Below are 21,815 nucleotides of genomic sequence, written 5' to 3'. Positions count from 1 at the left end.
CATACTTCCATTTAACATAATTTTGGATGGAATGAATGAAAAATTAACAGCAGGGGCAAATCGGTCAAAAAATTAGTTTAAGTCCTTAATTTTCCAATTAAAAAGTTCAAGAGGAAAATCAAAAGTCGGGTGATAGCTCAAAGCGCAAATCGGCAGTTTACTCATTAATTAAATTAGGGATTATTACCCAAAAAAAGAAAAGAGCCTAACAGACAGGAAGGAAGAAAGAGACATGGGCGTTTGCGTACCCGTATCTCTTGTCACAGCAATGATAACCACATTGTGGCGTCGATGCTGACTTCCCTCCCTTTTGATTCAACCGAGAAATTAGGACCCCCGCTCTCTCTCCTCCTCTCTCTGTCTATATATATACACACACACATGGCGTCCGCTTCTCCGATTCACCCGTGCTTTGGGCACTTACCGAGTTTCAGCTGCAATCGGCGAAACGACTCCCAAGGACCTTTAGGCACCTCCTCCTCCTCTTCGTCGTTCAGCTTCGGTTCCGGTAATCAATTCTCTCTCTCTCTCTCTCTCTACCAATTTTCCCGGGAAATTTTGAGATTTTTCGTTCAAAGGTGTTATATTTGCTTAATTATCCTCGAATTAACGGCATTCGATAATATTAGAATTAATTGCTACTGTGATTAGTATCGTCCTATTTGAATTTTTTGACGATATTGTAAACTAATCTAGTATATTATATAGAGAATTTGAACCGTGTTGACACCTAACTCACGTCCGTCAAAATTCTTATAGATATTGCAGGCATATGTGGTAGTTGGAGAAACCAAGGCCTTAGAGCTCAAGCTATGACTAGTCAGGGAAATTTTGGATCCTCCATGGGTGTTGCAAATGCGGAGAATAAACCCGATCATCTTCTTGTCCTTGTTCACGGCATCTTGGCGAGGTATATCTTGTTCCTGATCTCTGCTTGTCATTGTAATTGCTTCTTTTTTCCATAAAGTTTACGCCTTTACGGAAAAGTTAAGTATTTTTTACTTTTCTTCAAGCAAATGGAAATGATAAAGGAAAGTTAGGTAGAAGGTTACGTAATGTGCTTAGTTTTGTATTAGATACATTGGTTATCTTTGAGTTCATTTTCGTGCTACTTACTACAGTTTTCGGATTCCACATGTTAGACGCTTCCAATAGCTCTTTCAGCGGTTCATTGCTTTTGAAATTTTGTCTCCTTGATGCATTCCTATGGCTACTTTTTTCGCTAAATTGATATCGAGTTGACTGATTCTTAGTAATGCAGCCCGAGTGACTGGACATACGTGGAAGCAGAGTTAAAAAGGCGTCTAGGAAGAAACTTCTTAATCTATGGTAAATTTATCTTATTTACTTTACGTCAAATATGTGAATTTTAGAATTTCCAAGAACAATAAGTAACAGAGTGGTATAGTACCACTCAAAAGATAGTTGCTTGGTGTTTGTTGACAGTTGTCAGACTAGGAAGACCGATGAGGGTTGAGGGTCACTAAGATGTGACTGATGACTATAGTATACTTCACAAATCAGAATACGGTTGATTTCCCTGTTTCTGAAGTGCATGAATTCGATGTAGGCTGTTAGTCTGTGAGTGTTAACATCGTGGTTAATGTATTTGCAGCAAGTTCGTGTAACACGTACACCAAAACTTTTTCTGGTATTGATGGAGCTGGGAAACGATTAGCAGATGAAGTGAGTTTTGAAGTTTATGAGCCACTGTTTAAAAGTTTTGTGCTTTAAGTTTGGTCGGAAATAGCGAAATAAAGTTGCATAACCTTGGCATTCATGATAAATAGGTTATGCAACTTGTACAAAAGACAGAGAGCCTAAAGAAGATCTCATTTTTAGCCCATTCTCTAGGGGGTTTATTTGCAAGATATGCAATTTCTGTCCTTTACAACGATAGTGCCAGTTCAACTACTGCAAATTCACAAACGGCATACTCTTTGAGACAAGGAAAGATTGCTGGGTTAGAGCCTATTAATTTTGTAACATTGGCAACTCCACATCTTGGGATGCGAGGGAAAAAGCAGGTCTGTATATCATCTTGATTTCATTATATCTACTAATTGATGCCAGTTTGGACTCTACCGATGTGCCACACTTCTTGCGAAAGTCAAGGTTTACTGTAAATTTATTAGTACTAATACTGAGACTTTGAATGCGAGCATGGTAAATTGTACCAATTACCGAAGTAAATTGTTGACCGTGTCTTCAACTCTTTGCTGTTGCATGATGAATTAAGATCGCTGTAACAGACTGATATACAGCATATGGATATACTTCAACCTTACCTTGAAATATATTCGAATTATTTTGATTTTCGTTTTCTGCAGCTTCCATTTTTATTAGGAGTACCTTTCTTAGAAAAGCTGGCTGCACCAATCGCTCCTATTGTTGTTGGTCGAACTGGCAGTCAATTGTTTCTCACCGATGGTAAGCCTGAAAGACCACCACTTCTTCTGAGAATGGCATCCGATTGCAAAGATGGGAAATTTTTGTAAGTAGAGCTTTTATATCACTTCGGGCAAGCCCATTTTCGCCAAACTTGTGTAATGGTTCTAAATTTATAATACGTTTCATTATGCAGATCTGCTTTGGGGTCATTCAAATCACGGATTATCTATGCAAATGTATCTTATGATCGTATCCTACTGCATATAATCCATTTTTTCTTACCGTACTTTGACGAATTTATTAACTTTTAACTCCTTAGTCCTCTCTTCAGTATATGAATTTCTTTAAAATAAACAGATATGGTTGGTTGGCGCACATCATCCATTAGGAGGGAGACAGAAATTTTTAAGGTGACAGATCATTCTCTCCTTGAAATGACCGAGTTATTTAATGGTCAGCGGCGAAGCCACTCTTGTTAAATGAATGTTTTTTTTCCCTACTAGTTAAAACAGGGCATTTGTTTGGTGCTTCTACGGTGACAATTAGTGATTAGTTGACATGGCCAAGGAAATTATGATCAGTAAATGGAGTTATTCAAGTGATGAGTTTTTTTACCGTTGTTTTTTATGTGTCAATCTGAATATTTCTGAATTTCATTGGCAGCCCTCTCGCGGGTCTTTGGACGGGTACAAGCATGTTGTAGACGTGGAGTACTGTCCTCCAGTTTCATCTGAAGGTCCCCATTTTCCTCCTGAAGCAGCTAAAGCAAAGGAAGCCGCCCAAAGCGAACCCAACGTACAAAATACGTTGGAATATCACGAAATTGTAGAAGGTACCAAAACCCTATAAATGGTAACAGATTACCAGGATGGATTGGTTACTGATGAAGCTTAACCTTTTCCGGTGAACAGATAAAATGATACAGGGTTTGCAGCAACTAGGATGGAGAAAAGTTGATGTCAGCTTTCATTCGGCGTTCTGGCCCTTCTTTGCCCACAACAACATTCATGTACCGCATCAATTCATCTTTCTCTTGAGAAGGTTTTCATTCTCTCTGTTGCCTGGTTTTCTAAATCGATTTCCGTCTGTGAATCCAGGTGAAAAGTGAATGGCTTCACAATGCTGGCGTCGGGGTGGTTGCTCACGTTGCCGACAGCCTGAAGCAACAGGAATCCTCCTCCTCATTCATCACTGCCAGCTTATAGCTTCAAATCTGTATGTAATATAAGTGCAGTGCAGCTGAAAACATGTAGAATAAGTTAACCTCACCATTTCACATTTGTACATGTAGCATGCAATGTGATCGATAAATGTAGTTCGCTAGCTTCGCTCTTGCGAAAGAGAGGTTTATATAAAAAGAAAAACTAATGAAAAGAGCTTGAAAACTTTGAGTTTTACAAAATAAATGGGAAAGTGAATAGTACCATAAATGATTTTTTAAAGTAAAAATTTAGTTTTTCGTTAAAATGAACAGTATTGGAGTTTTTCGTTAAAGTTCCCGTTGGATATTATTTTCTTCTTCTTTTTTTCTTTTTAAATAACCAACACCGTTGATTCTTTTGAATCAACGAGTATGCAAATCACACATGCGAATATAAATTATTAAAATAAAAAATAAAATTTTCTGCACGAATGTCAAATTATGATTGACAGTTATGTCAAAAATTTGAAGACAGAGAAAAAAAATTACAAATTTAAAGGAAGTCAAAAGAAAAATGGAAAATTGGAAAAAGGTGCATCGTTCAGCTTAAATTTCACGTTCAACTGTTTTCCGCCGCCATCAAGAGCCAGTCTAGTCCACGCGCCCTGCCTAAGCCGCAACTGATATTCTCACGAAGCCAAAGTAGTATGTGCGTCCACGTTTCGAGTCGCGCGTGGGTATTGTAGGTGGGGTTTTGAGCCGGGCCAGTTCCGGCGTAGACGTAATATAAAGATTTTTTAATGTAATCGGTATACAAATAATATATCTGTATTACTATACAAGGATATGTTAAAAAAATTAATAACTTAAAAAAAATAAAATCTCTTATTATTTATATAAAACAAATTGTGTACCCCTCGTCCGGTTGCAATGAAAAATTTCTAAACGTAGTGGAATCCGGGGCCCTCCAAACCGGTCCTCACCCACCCAACCACACCAAACGATGGCGCATGCCTTTTTCATAAAACAGTCATTCTAGAGAGAGAAAGGAGGAGAGAGAGAGGAAACTTCAGAGCTCATAGAGACTAGAGAGAGGAAGAGAGGAAGAGAGGAAGTAGTGAGAGAGTGAGATCGGCCATGGCTTCCCCCAAAGAGAGAGAGAACTACGTCTACACTGCGAAGCTCGCCGAGCAAGCCGAGCGTTACGATGGTAGCATCTCATCCCTTCACTCTCTCACTTATTTTATTTTTTAATGATTTTTTTTCGCTTCAAAATTCATGAAATCAAAGACTTATACTCTGTTTGTCTACTCAGAAAATCAAAGACACCAGGAAAAAAAAAAAGAGATCTGAGCGTTAATTTCTTAATTTTTCATGGAATTAGGGTTTTGAATTGCATTTACTTTACCTTCTGCACCTTTTATTTGCAGAAATGGTGGAGGCGATGACGAAAGTAGCGAAACTTGACGTGGAGCTCACTGTAGAGGAGCGGAATCTGCTTTCGGTCGGGTACAAGAACGTGATCGGAGCTCGCAGAGCTTCGTGGAGAATTCTGTCGTCGATTGAGCAGAAGGAGGAGGGGAAAGGGAACGATCAGAATGTGAGCCGTATCAAGGAGTACAGGCAAAAGGTCGAGTCCGAGCTCTCTAGCATTTGCAGCGACATCATGAGGGTTATTGATGAACATCTCATTCCGTCGTGCACTGCTTTTGAATCCACTGTGTTTTTCTACAAAATGTGAGCGGTCTTTCGATTGAGTGTTTTGGAGTGGTTAAAGTATTTGGCTTTTGAATGGTTTATTCTGTTTAATTGCAGGAAAGGAGATTATTATCGCTACTTGGCGGAGTTTAAGACTGGTGATGACAGGAAAGAGGTTGCTGATCAGTCAATGAAAGCTTATCAGGTATAATACGAGTTGGTCTTTAATTTATGAACCCTAATCAGTCAATTAAAGTTTTTGGCGTATGCGCTGCTTGTTTGCTAAGAAGTATGAGGGACTCGAAGAGAAAAGAAATCAGCTTTATTAACTATTTGTTGCTCAAACGAGCAAAAAGTAAAACTGATATCTGATGTGAATGTTAGTGCTAACTAAACTGGTATCATCTCGTGTTGAAAATGACCAGCAATGCTATGCTGAAATTTAGTGTCAAGACATGGTACCGATGCTGGCCCTTGCATTGAACTACGTGATTTAGTGGTGTGGCCGGCTATATCTAAGTATTAGCTTAATTTTTTTTGTTAGAATACCATTGATTTGAGATGTATGCTTATCGCCCTTGGTCACACTTTGAAGTTGCTCCCTTTTTTCTGAAGCAGCCTGTTATTGAAATGAGGGCGGCTAGGTTCCTTTTCTCTCTTTATCTCACTTCCAGCTGTTCTAATTTGGATTTTGCATCTGTCTGTTATGTCTATCTATTTTGCAGGCTGCTTCTAGTAAAGCAGAAACTGATTTACCCCCCACACATCCCATCAGACTGGGTTTGGCCTTGAACTTTTCTGTCTTTTATTATGAAATCTTGAACTCTCCGGAAAGGTATGCGTGCTTATGGTGACCAAGATTCACAATATCACATTCTTTTTCTTCATTTTGGCCAAAAGTAAAATTAGAAGAAAAGAATTCTTATTGGTTGCGTATTGGTAACTTGCTCCAGGGCATGTCACCTTGCAAAGCAAGCTTTTGATGAAGCTATCTCAGAATTGGATACTTTGAGCGAGGAATCATACAAAGACAGCACCTTGATCATGCAGCTCCTGAGGGACAACCTTACATTGTGGACCTCTGACATTCCAGAGGATGGAGGTAACGAGATAGCCTTATGGAGAATGTTATGATATGTGGTGGAATTTTTCCCGACTTGTTATGTGTAGTTTCATCAAGTCATGCGATGCTTGTTCTTGACTACCAACTTTTGGATTATGGTTTGAGAAATGAGTATATGAAATTGTGATTGTGAGATGCTTGTCTCACTTTTAGTATATTACAATCATCAACACAATGAGAAAAATTAATAGTAGAACAATTTCTTCAGTGGAAACTGAAGATCAAGTAAAATGTGAATTCGACAGGTTGGTTTCCAATAATTTATGAAGGCGATTCTCATATTCTTATGATTCAATTAGACGTTACATCTAAAAACATACGTTTTGTCTTGTGAACGTTGTGTGTTATTATGTGTCATGGATGTGAATTGTGAATATGTTTCCCTTTTTGTGTACCAGCTTGAGTCTAGTAAGATGTTCAATCGCCTTTCTGTTTGAATTAAATTGAGCTCTGAACAATACAGAGTACTTGGGTTTATAGTATTCACGTGTCCTAGAAATTTGGTCGATTATACCGAGAGATATTGGATATTAATCTGATACTTGCTACAGGCGAGGATATACAGAAGGTGGACGGCTCTGCTAAACCTGGAGGTGAAGATGCAGAGGTATAGCTTACTCCGGTCATCCAATTAGCAACCATCATTTTGTTCTTTCATTTTTCGGCCACATCTAGCAAGCATTGTGTTATAGTTATTTGGTTTGTGGGTCTTCGACGTCCTTAGTTTCCTTTTTCTTTGTGCAGTGAATGTAAGCGGCCTATGGCTGGCCAGGGCTTGTGTAATTTGACGGATGGAGAAAGTCGATGCAGGGTCTCGTTTGTTATGGTGTTTGTTGTTAATTTTTCTCCAGTGAGATTCTAGTTAAATGTTCTGCTAGTAGCATTTGCAACCCCGAAACGCCGAATTCATCTGTGACTTAATGTAAAAGCTTTCTTCTACATATCCAAATTTCAATCCTCTGTTGAGAATGGGATTTATCTGCTGAATGTTTAATTTGTTTTCTTCGACTGTTTGCGTACTTTACCTGCTGTGGGTTTCATGTGACTCAATAAATCATAAAATTAGGTTTAACGTTCTTTCGGAAAGATGACATTCACATTTTTTTCACAAAAACTGTGAGATATTACTCACCGGATTTCGTCGGTTGTGCGAAATCCTACAAAAAAATATATATATATCAAAATTTATTTATGTAACATTTTTGCCGTGTTATAGCTTCCAAAATTAAGAAACTTGCTATATGTTAAAACATCGTAAAATTTATTTTCGTGAAACTTTTGACATACCATAACGTTCTTAAAATTTGTATAAAATGTTTTTAAAATGTTAATGCCTACTGGATTCCGGTCTGGTTATTAAGTAACTACTAACCGCATTCGCCAACACTGTTATTTAGAGCATCTCCAATGAAGATATGCAAAACCATATTTATGTCTAGTTTCACACTTTTGTGAGATATAGACGGGAGTTCTACTCCAACGGTAGATACATAAGTTTGAAATTCCATTTAATTTTCTCTCTTTGATCGGTGGGACTCATCACCAAAAGATGTAAAAGTATGGGTGCATTTTTGCTCACCACCCTTAAGTGGTGGTAATGTTCAACATCCTATTTGTCACCATTGTATAAGTTTAATTTTTGAGATTTGTGTATATACACTACCCAGATCTCATCTAACGATAATAAATAAGATGGTGAGCAAAAATATTAGCAAAAAATATGTATATTTAGGTTTTTATGTTGCATTTTTCAGTCAACATATATATTTTACATCTCACCATTAGAGAATTTTCCGGCCACTAAAAATGTAAAATACTCATTTTAAGGGATTTGCATCTTCTATTTGAGATGCCCTTAGGTCTTTCAATATTTTTGAAAATAAAATAGAATTGAAGACGGAGAGAATTTCAAGGAGCAAAGAGCGAGTCAAAATAATTGCCTTAACCACAAGTAAACAGGGTAAGAAATGACAACCCCAGAAAAATAACTGCCAACTAGAAAACCAAATAAATCCCACCAAAACATTCCTTCTCTTCTCTGTATAAAAAAGCGATCCCCCTCTCATCTGCACATATACAGTCCTCTGATATCCAAGCAAGAAAAAAAAAACAAGCACGAAATATAATTTAACGATGGCCAATTCTAATAGTATCGTTCTTGTCTCTGCCCTTTGCTTCTTGTCGCTCATCGGCGTCGCCTACTCCACCGAGACCCTCAATGTCCACGGCATTGTTTATTGCGATAATTGCCGCACGCAGTTCTTTACCAGAATCAGTGAACCCCTCACAGGTACGTATGTTCAACCTATAGTACTTGATACATTGTCTATATATAATTACAAGTTACTAAATATAAAACAAACTAGATTGATACTCGCAATGAGAATTTTTTTTCTCTTCCCTGACATTGCATTGCATGCATGGAATGGTACGTACGTGCAGGTGCAAAGGTGAGATTGGAATGCAGAGAGAGTGAAGGGGGAAAAGTAACTCTAACCAAAGAGGCAGACACCGAGGAATTAGGAACTTACTCCATTCCGGTGGAAGGAGACCATGAAGAGGAGGTTTGCGAAGTGATCTTGGTGAAGAGTCCCAAGGAGGACTGCAGCGAGATCAGCAACGAGCTTCATGCGAAGCTCAGCGCGAGGATCAGCCTCACGAACCACAATGGCATCACCGGGCCTCATCGCATGGCGAACCCTCTCGGTTTCATGAAGAAGGAGGTTGATCCTAGGTGCGCTGAGGTCCTCAAGGAGCTCGGACTCACCCCCGATGGCGAATTTATTGACGGCGCTCCTGACGGCGCTCCTGATGCCGCTCCTGATGGCGCTGCTGAATAAGCCATCAATAATTTTACGTACTTCAGAAAACCAATGGGAATTGATATCCCAGCCTTTATTATTCGATCATGTGTAATCAATAAATGGGGTTTTTATTCATTTCCCCTACTAATCCATAAGTGATATGTATGAGAAATTTAAATTATACATCGATCTATCGATCTGCAGTAGTAGCACTTAATTTAGGGTCATATTTTTCTCAAGGTTTTCTGCAATATTCTTCAAATCTCATGTGATCAGCTACTACTCTTCTTTTACACATATAATATATATATTACCCAAGTTACATCAATTTTGTCACAACATTCGAGCTTAAAAGTGAAAGAATAAATTGGTTTCGAACTCGTTATCTACTAAGTTCAGCCAAAAATTTGTCAGTTAAAATTACAAATGAAGAATAGGAAAACAGATATGCATAAAGAGAATTAATCCTCATGCTGATCAAACATAAAGGTAATATGGTTATCAGTAAATAACTATTTGCCAGACTTTTCCAAGGCAACTTTTTGTGTATGGATTTTTTTATTTATTTTTATTTAATGATTGAAAATTAAGATGATTGTGTAAAAGATAAAATAGGGTGTGGATAACACCACCTTTCTAATTTCTCCCCCAACTCAACTGAATAATACATCTAAAATATAAAGGCGATATATAGTAACTAAACAATCATTTCTATAATTATTCTTTTCATCATTACATCACAAATCCCCAAAAATTGAGAAGTCTGAGGTAAACCATAACATCGTCATGTGATGTATCGATCCATGTATTATAATATGAGTTAATAATATCAACAAATGTTTTAGTGTTCTCAAAATACAATCATATGATGTTAATATTGCACGTGTTATAATATAAATGAACGATGATGTTGATATTTCTTACCTTTACAGTATATTAATAAAACATTAAAAAGAAACGCATCTAGTATAATCTGAGTGAAATAATAATATCACATTACAGTTTTATGAGTATATTCAAATTATTCAACAATATAATTGATATTTCATAAATTTAAGTTCTTTAAAAAATGAGACTGGCCTATCACCTTATATGATTTTACACAATATTTTATAATATTAACATAAAAATTGACCTTAAACCGTTAAATGACCGTGAGATGACATAAAATTCATAAAAAATCTCATTTCTGAAATAGTCCACTAAACAATTCTCGAGAAATTAATATCGAATTAATACTGACGTGACCGTAATCCACTAAATGATCCATAAACCGAAAACTAACCCGATTAATAAAAAAACCGGGTGCCCACAGCCCAAATCACATAACCCGCATACGAGAGAAGAAGGCAAACCCACCTGTGCCATTTTACTACCCAATTGCCCCGCTCCTTCAATTTGCTGCCGCAACCCCGCCGTCCGTGCAGCTCTCTTTCCCTTCGGCTGCTCACTCACTACGAACTAGTAAGTTCCTCTTCTATTATTCAATTGTCCTTTAATTTTCTTGTTCGTCGAAAAATTAAACTATCGAAAAAGTTTCAATTTTTATTAATTTTTTAAAATTTTAATTGTATCAATGGAAGGCCATGGCGGCAAGGGCTTCCAGAAAATTGCTGAGAGACTTTTTGTTCAAAAGGGCATGCGCAGCTCCTGCTGCAAGTGCTAGACATTGTTCTTCCGCTGCTCAAACTGCTCCAAAGATTCCACATTTTTCGAAGAAAGTACGTTCTTTCTCTCTCCTTTTTGTTGCAAATAGTTGCAGAGAAACTTAAAGTGTTAATTTTTTCCAGTAAATTTGCAAACCCATCTCGCCAAATTGGTGTTTTTTCGCTTGTGCTTGCTCACGGTTTAATCTTTGGTCGATTTTTGTTTGATTTCTGAGGTGTTGTGTGTACTTATTTTCAACTGTAGGGGAGGTTGTTGACGGCAGCCACCTTAGGCTTAGTTATCGGTGGCGGAGCTTATGTGAGCACTGTGGATGAAGCAACTTTCTGGTATCAAATTTAAATTTTCGAGTAGAAGTTGTGCTCTGTTTGCATTTAAACTTTCTTCTGGCTTACAAGTGGATGGTGGTTCTGGCATCTATATTGAGTAATGCTATGCATATGTTTTTGTACCACATTTTTATACCACCTTAGGTGGCATTGATGTAGACAGCCGCATCATTTGAATTAAACATATTTTTAAATTTAGTTCATTATTTAATAAACTAATAATTAAGAAAAACTAGTTAATTAAATTATGATTGTGGTATACGAGGAGTCTTTCTCCGTCATTGCCTTGGGTTTTGCAAATTTTTCAAATGATGTGGTTGGCCACATCAGATGCCACCTAAGATGGTATGAAAATATGGTATAAAAACATGGTATAAATAGCATTACTCATCTATATTTATTTACAATGACCGCTATCCTAACCTAGCATTCTACGAATGAGAAGATTATAGTCGTGACAGATTTAGAATTCTCTCAAGGTTTCTCTTGCTAAGTTTATAGGCGTCTTGAGGCATTAAAGAATAAACCTTTTGTATCCTGCAATGCACATTACTTATTGGTCAGAGTGTCAGGGTGAAGCCTTTAAGCTTCTGTACAAGATACTTGTATCTATTTCTTTACGGGTCTAACTAGGCACCTAAAGGATCAGCACTTAATTCTCAGTTCAGTTATCTTCGTATTTTCTTTTGCCAAGATGGTATTCCGCCCCGTCATAATGTCTGGGTCTTGGTGGATGCACAAAAGACTGAAATTGGAATTTCTTAACTCATTGGTAATTTGATGGTACTCATCAGATATAAATTATGAATTGCCATTTTGTTATGTTCTGCATCATTCTTGTCATGGCAATAAGGTTTTTTATCGTTATTCTAGTGTGTACTTATTTCAGTGTATGAAGCAGAAACCATATGAGAGAAATTGAATTGCCATTTTTTCTCGTTGTTGAATGGCTTAAGTTTTTGTGAAATATTGAACATAAATTTTAGTTACATATATTGCTAATTTTTGGATATCAACTTTTTGAAGTGGCTGGCTATTCTCAGCTACAAAAATTGTGAATCCATTCTTCGCTCTTTTAGATGCTGAGACAGCTCACAGCTTGGCTGTCTCAGCCGCAGCACGTGGTTGGGTTCCTAGAGAGAAGAGACCAGATCCATCAAATTTAGGGCTAGAAGTTTGGGGAAGGAAGTTCTCCAACCCTATAGGTCTTGCTGCTGGCTTTGATAAGAATGCTGAAGCTGTTGATGGTTTGCTTGGTTTAGGCTTTGGATTTGTAGAGATTGGCTCTGTAACCCCTGTTCCACAAGAGGGCAATCCAAAGCCTCGTATCTTCAGATTGCGCGAGGAACTGTAAGAGTATATTTTATATTCATCTTCTTATGTTAATAAGGACTGAATTTCCTCGAATTTGTTGTGTTGAGTCACTTTTGAAGGTGGTGTAGGTTCTTTAACTTCTGAAAGTTTTCTTTCTGATAAGTTGGGCTGGTTACATTTAATTTGCTAACTTATGTGTTATCAATCTACCTGATTTTGTGTTCAGAGCTATCATCAATCGATGTGGCTTTAATAGCGAGGGAATTGTAGCTGTTGCAAAGCGATTGGGTGCTCAGCACGGTAAGAGAAAGTTGGATGAAACTACAATCTCGTCTTCTTCAGGTGAAGAAGTCAAACCTGGAGGCAAAGCTGGCCCTGGCATTCTAGGCGTGAATCTTGGGAAGAACAAGACAAGTGAAGATGCTTCTGCAGATTATAGACAAGGGGTTCATACATTGTCCCAGTATGCTGATTACTTGGTAGGTTTTTCTATACTGATTTTTCATAGTTTAGTAATTGTTCTGTTTTTATGCTAAGTATTGGAATTTTATTCATGAAAGAAGAAAAAAAGTCTTCCAGATCTAAATTGTTCATTCTTTTAAAAAGAAATCACTTTTGTGTTTGCTACTCACCAATGCATCAACTTCATCATGATGCCTATATTAGTGTGCTGTTTTCGTGGCCAAGATCTAATCAGATATGTTGCTATTGTGTTGGTTCTCCATGCAGAAAAGCAATGAGAGATGCATTTGAATAGGCTTCCTGCTTGCAGTCTTTTAGTTGATTGTTTCATTTGAAAGTTGCATAATTTCATACCATCTTTATGCTATTCTATCAGATCTCACAAATTGTACTACATAATTTGTTAGGTATTCCTTGTCTACCAACAATGACCTAAAATTTTTGAGGAACTTTCGAGTCAATGTTTTTTGTTTACAAGAGATTTTGAAAAATAATAGCTTTAAAGGTCAGGTGGGGAGCAATATTTAGGAAGTCCAATTTTATTTACTTGAATAGGATATGAACAATCAAACTTGAATCTGGAAATGGCTCAGATTAAATTTTACAAAAAAGTAAAAGCTGTTCAACTTCAGCTGTAAAGCTGAAATCACAGTCGGTTGAAATTTGTGATTGCTGAACATCCAATTACATGTGATAATACATAATCTTCCATGATTCTTTATATTATTCCTCAGAAGTTAAGTTGTCGGTAATAATTCCCAAACTAGAAGCAATGAAGTTTTAGTTTATGTGTCTATATGTTGAGTTCAATTCCTGTTGCATTAATTCGACCGTACTTATGCTTTATCTGTCTACAGGTGATCAATGTTTCATCACCCAACACCCCTGGGTTACGTATGCTTCAGGGAAGAAAGCAGTTAAAAGACCTTGTGAAGCGGGTATGGAGCTCTAACTGCTCAAGGCATGAATTTTGTATCTATATATTAACCAAAACGTCTGAAAAAGTTAGCCCTTGTAACACTTTCTTCCTATCAAGGTTCAAGGTGCTCGTGATGAAATGCAATGGGGTGAGGAGGGCCCTCCTCCATTGCTCGTGAAAATTGCTCCAGATTTGTCTAAAGAAGACCTTGAAGATATTGCTGCAGTATGCATTCATGCTCGTAATTGATTTTCTTATTTCCCCCATTAAGATGGTTTTCTCAAGGTTCTTTGTTTATGGATATAGGTTGCCCTTGCTCTTCGCTTGGACGGATTGGTATGTTTTCTTCCGGTCACAAACTTACCTATTATACTAGATTAGTATATTATATTCTTAATAAGAATCTTTACTTGGTCCCTTTCGTTTCTAAAGAAAATATAGAAAATTAACTTTAGTCAGTTCATGCTGGGTGTTCTGCATGTTGATATGTTGATGAGGTTATGATCTGACTAGCATATATATCTCTCTCAGTATATTGATCTATACTTAAATTCAGTGCAATTTCTTCTATTCTTTACGATGTTTATTTACTTTTTCTTCTAGATTATATCAAATACAACTGTTTCAAGACCAGAATCTGTTAGTAAACACCTGTTGGCTTCTGAAGCTGGTGGCTTGAGTGGGAAGCCACTTTTCGATATGTCTACCAATGTCTTAAAGGAGATGTACATTTTGACAAGGGTACGCCGTCTCTCTGTAACTCATATAACCTGTTATTCACATTATTTACACTGTGGTAGAGTATATAGACCATGTTCTTTAAAGATTGTTCTCATTTTAATGTTTGATTACTGACATGTTTGAACATGCATGGAGTATTTTGGTCGGGTATGCCATTGTTGTACTGATCCATCATTCTACTGTAGCTTAAGTACAAGAAAAGTTGGACTATTCATAATTTTTCTATGCCATAAATTACAAAGTAGAGACTTATAAAAGTAGAAGACTTAAAGATGGATCGTATCCTAATTTCATGTAGAGTAGCTTGTCAGTGTTTTTGGATCATATCCTAATTGCATGTACTGTAGTTCAACTGGTACCAAACTGATTTTCTTTTATTTACTTTCTATGGAAGGAAATCTTTGGCTTGAAACATTTAGTCCTCTTTCGGATCTTATGTGTGCTATTTGTTTACAGTCTATGTTCTTCTCTTTTGGTTTCATTTATATGTTATGTATCAGAGCGTGACCACTAACATTAATATCGTTCAGGGAAAGATTCCCTTAATCGGGTGTGGGGGCATCAGCAGGTAAGATCAGAATAGCGCTTCGCTCTTGTTTTCGTTGAGATCTATTATTCTTCATTTTTCTGAAACTGGAACTTGTTCATGCCATTGATTTAGTGGCGAGGATGCTTACAAGAAAGTACGAGCTGGTGCAAGTCTTGTTCAGCTTTATACAGCATTTGCTTACGGGGGACCTGCTCTCATCCCCCAGATAAAGGTATTTTCTGGTACTCTCATTCTGCGGAAACCCTATTTTTTGGCCTATTGTCAAAGACGTGCATCTAATACTCTTGTCATCTTTTCTTCCTCTCTGTCTCTCTTAGGCTGAATTGTCCGAGTGCTTAGAAAGGGATGGTTACAAGTCCATCAGTGAAGCAGTTGGTGCAGATTGCAGATGAGTTTGCCCCATGTATGGCAACGTCGAAAGTATAACAAAAGATATACGCGGTGCACACATTTGTGGCGCAGGCAAACTGCACGGTGTAAATTTTGGTTTTTAACCGATTTTATTTTGTTTTTTTGAGAGGGGGTCGGAGAGGACCCGTAATTGCATGTACTGCTTCACTGATGGAAATTTTGAGAAATTTTGGAAGAGGCATTATTTGTAGTTTGTACCGTAACCTTTTAAGTGTGAATGCTAAATTTAACCGTAGCAAAATGGAAAAGAAAATCTGTTGCCTTAGAATTTGTATGTACAAATTCAAATCTGTTGTGTTCTATTATTGAGTTATTGCAGGCGTAGACGTGCTAACACATTCACTGAAGAATAAGAAGTTGCTTTATTAACAAGCGATGGTGAGGTAGGGTCTTCAAACTGAGAACTTGGGACGCATAGATAAATGCTCTTCGAACTGAGAACTTCGGACGCATAGATAAATGCTCTTAATTTTTATCAACTTTTATTTTCTGTGTGCACCTTGAATAAGCACCCTCATTTTAATCTTCAATAAAATGGCTGTACGATGTGCATTTGACCTAATCCTACCAAAGAAAAAGGAATATACTTTTTCTTTTCATTTTTTCTTTTTTGCTTTTTCCCATCAACCACAACGTACCTGCATACATACATACAAAGAAGTTCTTCAGTGATGGAGCTACTCACATCTGGCGACCATTTTTTATTTAGAGAAATCCTTGAAATAAAAATAGGGAAACTTTAACGAAAAGCTCTCAGTACTGTTCACTTTAACAAAAAAATCATATTTTTACATTACAAAAAATCAATTCTGGTACCATTCATTGTACTCTTTATTTTGTCCTTATCGTTAAAACTCAAAGTTTTCAAGTCATTTTCATTAGTTTTCCTATAAAAATAATGTTTTCCCCTATTACTACTATTTCTAACACGCTCAATCACTTTGATCAAAAGTTGTAACTTAGTATTACGGTCTAGTGATATTCCTTTTCACTTGTAAGTAAGAGGTCTTAAGTTCAATTCTTGCCAAAGTCAAATTTGAATCACATTATTGCTAGCTCATTGTAAGGTTAAGCTCACCCCTCCCCCTTAGTTTAGATAATATCGTTCGTTAAAAAAAAAAATCACTTTGATCAAAAGCTTATATTCCTCGATTTTTTTAATTCTCAATCACTTTTCTCTCTCTGCTCCACACTTGTCATTTGAGAGAATTTTCGGTGAAGTTTTCTATTAGATCAGCTTTCACATTAAGTGAGACTAATAGGAAACAAATGAGGCTAAAATTTAAGGAGTCTCATACTTTTGTAAGGAGCCGGGATCGGACAGTTCATAGTCTATATACTGACTGAGTTTTCTTCCATTTTTCCTAGGTTAAATAACTGACTGATTTTCCTTTAGTTTAGCAAGTAGCAAGGACAAACAAGAAGTCGGTAGCTTGTAATTCATACCTCGTCCATGTTTCAAGTTTTGTGCTCACTTAACCAACCTTATCCATCCACTTGGTACATGGTCAACCATTCCATGCCACATAAAATATTATTTATGGTTGCAGATTCGCATGGTTTTGTTCGAATGTTCGATTCCACAATATTTTTGTGATTTTTTTTTTCTTTTCCGATCGATATTTAATTCCATGCACATGTTAATTATATAGGGATTAATAGATTTTTGTTGTTGTTAGTATATAGGGATTGATAGATCGCAATTTGTATATATACACACCAGTAATTACCATTAGGCTAATTCACAATACACTTTTTTTTTCTTTCGATTTCTTGAAATTTCTAATTTATGGATATGGTGAAAGAATAAATTAGGACAATATGATGATTCAGCTGCATGGTTGGCCACCTGAGCCGGTCCTCCGCCTCTTCGCCACCGGGAAAACTTGGTGAAAACTGCCTTGTGCCGCCGCCACTTGCCACTCTTCCACCACCCCATCTAACTCAAACTGGTGCACCACATCTGAACCCTCATATATACAACCCTCCGGTAACCCGGCCAGCCCCCGACAAGGCGGCTTGGTTTTTCGTCGACCAGCCCCCACGGGGACGTTCCGTAGGGCCCCGCCGGCCGTCCAGTACCTCTGGCAGCCCTTGCAGAAGTGCCTAGGCTGGTTAACATTGTAGTTATTAAAGTAACAAAATTTTGTCTCCATGCTTTTGCATCTTGGGCAAGGTATGATCCTATCAGGCCGCTTCTCCACCGTTTGATCATCCTTTTTGGGTTCTTCTTTTACTTGTGATGATCTGTTCTGCAGTGTAATCGTTTTCCCGAAAAGCTTAATTCCATGAACATCTTGGCCGGTTTGGACCTGAGCCATGGAATTTTTTGAGAGAGAAAACAATACAAAAGCTAGAGAGAGAGGGGGGGGGGGAGAGAAGAGAGAGAGAGAGAGAGATGATTTATGATTTGAGCGACATACACTTTGTATGGTTTAAGGAAAGGTGGTGTGCTACTGCAAGTGGTTATGTATTTATAGATCGAGGAGAGGGGATAAAAGTGCTTAAATTAAAAGCAGGAATTGTATGTAAAAATCCATTTGACAGCCGCCAAGAGCTTGGGCAGGTGGCTTTAACAAAAGGGTTGAGGGTGAGCTTTTTGTCCACATCATTACTCCACGTCATCATCATGAAGTCTAAAAGTGGGTCCCGTCCAGTTAGGCCGCGTACAAAGAGTTAGAAGTTGATGGGAAGCATAAAGAGATCGATTAAAGTATGTTTCGCTAATGAAAGTTGTAGCTGTGTACATATTCTACCCTAAAAAATTTTATTGAGAAAAAAAGCGATAAAGTAAAAGTGCTTCTTGTTTTTGCTTTGAGAAATCTCCATGCATTAGGCTTTAGCTTTTGGCTGATTAAAAACATATAAATAATATCAATGCGATATCTAATTAGCTCGCAACTGTAAGCAGTGCTGGTGAAGCTCTATAAGTGAAAAACTAATATATATCATACTTTCGAAGAAAAGAGGAAAAGGAGAGATTTTAGTTAGGTGGTCCTAAAGCTTTAGCTTGCAAGCATGGGTGGAGAACAAGGGGTCTTCAACATGCATGCATGCTCCCCAGCCTTTGTAATTTGTGCCCTTTTGCTCTCAGTGGCACTTGCGGTATGGTGCTAACATTGTCGATGTAAATTTGTGCCGTCTTCAGTATTGACGAAAATTTACCTGCAAAACAATCAACATCTTTAATCAGAGACCTAAGACTCATGCGCCCACGAGGTGGGGGGGTTAGGTCAATGGATCTCCGATGCCTAAGTTAGTTTTTCTAAGAGAATAAAGTGTTTAGGGCTTTTTAGAGTTGCAAAAGCTCTGAAAATTTGGTAGAATATGAGGTATTTATAGGGTTAGGGCCGGCCATAGAGAGATATTCTCTAAATATTCCCAAGATATTAAATATGAAATAATATCTTGAGATAATGGTATAATTATCCCTAATTGATTTAAATTAGGATTACTTACTTGATTTGCGTCAATCTTCAATTAGGAATGTATTAAAAATAAGATTTGGGTAATTAATCCTTATCTTTAATTTCTTGCCAAGGGCAGGTGAGCTGTGGGTAAACGTATTCAGCTGCTGAGACCTCCAGGGGTGTGAGTTGCGTGTGCCAGCCCATTTATTGAGGGCAATCTTGTCTTTCTTGAATAAAAGTCCACGTGTCACCTCTAGAATATTTGAGATTATTTTAGGCTCCACAAACATGACATCAAATGTGCCAATTACAGTATATTTCATCCGGATATGTATATTAGTAATCACTTTTAAGATCTATAATGATTATCCGTTGGATATAGAATCGATAGTAAAGGTCCAATAAACGAGCAAACAACTTAGGCATGGTTTTCCAATTACGTTATTCGTACGTAAGATATCTATCACAAAAGTATGAAATCTTCTGTATTTTTTAGTCTCATTTTAATGTTTTATCTAATAGTGGTCTTATTCAGTATGAAAGCTGCTAATTAGGCGACGTTACTGAAATTTCTTGTAGTTGAGCAAGGCAAGATCATTCAATCCTGAAAAAAGGGTAAAAAATTAAAGTAATTGATAATAGTTTTATGTTACAAGGCAGTTGCAATTTTGTTGCGTATGAACTAATTATTGGTCTGTTGGGTGAGATCATTCTCACTTACGATGATATTTCTTTTTTCAATATTGGAAGATAGTCGGATTTTCCCCTCTATACTAATAAGTACTACTGCTGATAATAATAATGAATAGAACTATATACACACATGCCTTTGGAAGAAAAGAGAAAAACTATACACATATACATGCCATGAATGATTTTTGTTGTCCTACCAAATTCTGCCAGCAGTGAGCTAGCATATATGCCTCCTAGGAGGGGTGAGTGTCTTACATATATATTACTTTAACTAACTATGGAGATCACTTGTGAAATTTTATATCAATTAGGCGATGTTTAAGGCATGTTATTGTCATTAAAGTGGGATACTTGTGCTAATAATCTAATGTTATTGCCAAACACTTTGTTTCAAAGCCATCTTTTCAGGTTTCAATGGATTTGATGATTAACCTTGTACGTTGTTTCCTTTTCATCACACTTGACATTGTGGGGTTTGTGGTCCGGGACAGCTTTATGCTAAGGGGATTCTCTAAAGAGTGGGACTTTCTGACATTTCATAATTTAATATCAATTTTTGTATCAACATTATAAAATATTGTGCTAAAAACAAAATGTGACATATCTATAGTCAAACAATTATTGTAAAAAGAAATGCGAAAATGGGATTTCTTTAATAAAGGAATCTTTAATTAGTTTATGCCAAAAAAGGAACCTCATTTCCAACACTTTTTCTAACTTGTATGATGCAGACAAAGTAGCACAATTCCAACACTTTTTACTTGGAATGAAATGCATGCAAATTTTTCTTTATGATGCTTTCCAAAGTCCCTTTTAATCAAAAGATTAAAGGATATGTAAAGAACAAAGTGATTTGGGTGCATCATTTTTATGGTTGGGGTACCTCTTTTTTAGGGGTAAAACTGCCTTTCTTGTGCGCATGTAAAGAGAAAAAAGCATCAGCGGAGTAATATTGGAATTTCTTTTCTTTTCTTATTACGATTTTAAAAGTTGCATGTTCGTATTATTTTATTTAGTCTTTAAAATTGGGATAACTTATTCTTTCGAGCCCACGTGACCACTTTTAATGCTAAAATGGACGGAAATTGAACGTAAGGACAAACTGATTTGTGGCAACTAATTTCAGGGAATTGATTGATTTTTAACTTCAGGACTAAAATGAGGAGTTATACAATTTTAGAGACCATTCATGATAAAATCCCTTCCATTAATTAGTCCAACATAATTTGCATTTGACAGTATTGGAGCAGAAAAATCCGTCCTTCAAATTCTCCAACAAGTAACACTAGTAGAAAAAACGGCTTGCGCGACAGAAAAAAATGTTTTGTCGCACAAAATAGACAGGATAGGAAAAAAATATTTGCGCGATGAATATTTGTTGTTGTCGCGTAAAGTCAGCAAGAAAACGCAGGGTAATTTTTTTTGGCACGAAAAACTTGCGTGACGAAAAGGGGACATTTGCGCGACCAAGGGTTCATCGCGCAAGTTCTTGTGAGTTTTCAATTAGACCATTCACTGCAGGTGAATCAGATGAATCAATACCGCATTTAATACAGATGTTTGCGCGACAAAACCTTCATCGCGCAAAGGCCCTAACCTTCCTATAAATATGCACTTCTGTTGTCCTTATTCTTCACAATTCTGTTCTTATTCTTCAAGAACAGATGGAGGATGAAAATAAGGATTAGAGCGTGCCCGCCACCAACCCGAATGATTTGAGACAACATTTTGAGTTTGCGCATGCGATTGTTGTAGCCATGCTAAATAATTGTCCCATTGTTGAGTGGTGTTCTTGGAAATATGTGCCCAAGAATGTGAAGAAGCTTGTAATGGATGAACTATTAGTAAGTATATTGTTGATGGATCAATAATTAAGTTTGTGAAATTTTTAGTTATATGTTGGAATTAATTATTTGCATATATGTGTAACAGTGTAAGCGTACTCTTGATGATGGTACAAACAAATAGTTGATGAAGTTGATGGAGGATGCGTTGGAGGGAGGTTACAATCAGTGGCGCTATGAAGTCTTGCGGAATGGACGAGGACCATCGAAATAGTAGTTTTAAATTTATGTTTTATATGATAATATTTAAATTTAAGGTTTTTTTTATAAGTTATGTATTTGGACTTAATTAGGTTTTAATTCCTGTTTGGTTTTTTTAT

At 37.0% G+C, this 21,815-nt stretch overlaps 5 protein-coding genes across 6 annotated transcripts; 4 read left to right on the top strand and 1 right to left on the bottom strand.

Annotated features, from left to right (window-relative positions):
- The first annotated feature begins 212 nt into the window (after positions 1-212).
- On the top strand, positions 213-3,776 carry LOC126586341 (uncharacterized). The gene is made up of 11 exons (XM_050251163.1): positions 213-508; positions 760-910; positions 1,262-1,329; positions 1,616-1,686; positions 1,791-2,027; positions 2,331-2,494; positions 2,585-2,640; positions 2,749-2,801; positions 3,055-3,223; positions 3,303-3,400; positions 3,489-3,776. Exons 1-11 carry the CDS (start codon positions 292-294, stop codon positions 3,594-3,596), a joined length of 1,392 nt encoding a protein of 463 aa, XP_050107120.1. The 5' UTR covers positions 213-291; the 3' UTR covers positions 3,597-3,776.
- A 753-nt stretch (positions 3,777-4,529) lies between these two features.
- On the top strand, positions 4,530-7,322 carry LOC126586342 (14-3-3-like protein D). 2 transcript variants are annotated; one of them, XM_050251165.1, is made up of 7 exons: positions 4,531-4,742; positions 4,963-5,269; positions 5,348-5,435; positions 5,956-6,065; positions 6,184-6,332; positions 6,905-6,960; positions 7,098-7,322. In XM_050251165.1, exons 1-7 carry the CDS (start codon positions 4,670-4,672, stop codon positions 7,098-7,100), a joined length of 786 nt encoding a protein of 261 aa, XP_050107122.1. In that variant the 5' UTR covers positions 4,531-4,669; the 3' UTR covers positions 7,101-7,322. The 2 variants fall into 2 exon arrangements, with proteins under 2 accessions (XP_050107121.1, XP_050107122.1); XM_050251164.1 differs by lacking the exon at positions 7,098-7,322 and having other exon boundaries at positions 4,530-4,742; positions 6,905-6,966.
- A 1,092-nt stretch (positions 7,323-8,414) lies between these two features.
- Positions 8,415-9,338, top strand: LOC126585143 (olee1-like protein). The gene is made up of 2 exons (XM_050249531.1): positions 8,415-8,643; positions 8,796-9,338. The coding sequence occupies exons 1-2, from the start codon at positions 8,487-8,489 to the stop codon at positions 9,191-9,193; spliced, it is 555 nt and encodes a 184-aa protein (XP_050105488.1). The 5' UTR covers positions 8,415-8,486; the 3' UTR covers positions 9,194-9,338.
- A 1,133-nt stretch (positions 9,339-10,471) lies between these two features.
- LOC126587824 (dihydroorotate dehydrogenase (quinone), mitochondrial-like) lies at positions 10,472-15,816 on the top strand. The gene is made up of 12 exons (XM_050252898.1): positions 10,472-10,621; positions 10,741-10,878; positions 11,069-11,151; positions 12,178-12,501; positions 12,692-12,944; positions 13,785-13,865; positions 13,964-14,071; positions 14,153-14,182; positions 14,450-14,587; positions 15,118-15,155; positions 15,249-15,348; positions 15,455-15,816. The coding sequence occupies exons 2-12, from the start codon at positions 10,744-10,746 to the stop codon at positions 15,527-15,529; spliced, it is 1,365 nt and encodes a 454-aa protein (XP_050108855.1). The 5' UTR covers positions 10,472-10,621; positions 10,741-10,743; the 3' UTR covers positions 15,530-15,816.
- A 1,421-nt stretch (positions 15,817-17,237) lies between these two features.
- On the bottom strand, positions 17,238-18,009 carry LOC126587012 (dof zinc finger protein DOF1.5-like). The gene has a single exon (XM_050251983.1). The coding sequence runs from the start codon at positions 17,867-17,869 to the stop codon at positions 17,378-17,380; it is 492 nt and encodes a 163-aa protein (XP_050107940.1). The 5' UTR covers positions 17,870-18,009; the 3' UTR covers positions 17,238-17,377.
- Between the last annotated feature and the right edge of the window lie 3,806 nt (positions 18,010-21,815).

This window comes from Malus sylvestris, chromosome 10 (assembly GCF_916048215.2).
Source record: "Malus sylvestris chromosome 10, drMalSylv7.2, whole genome shotgun sequence".
Classification (NCBI taxonomy): domain Eukaryota; kingdom Viridiplantae; phylum Streptophyta; class Magnoliopsida; order Rosales; family Rosaceae; genus Malus; species Malus sylvestris.
Note: the sequence above shows the minus strand (reverse complement) of the source record. Positions and strands in the feature narration are given on the sequence as shown.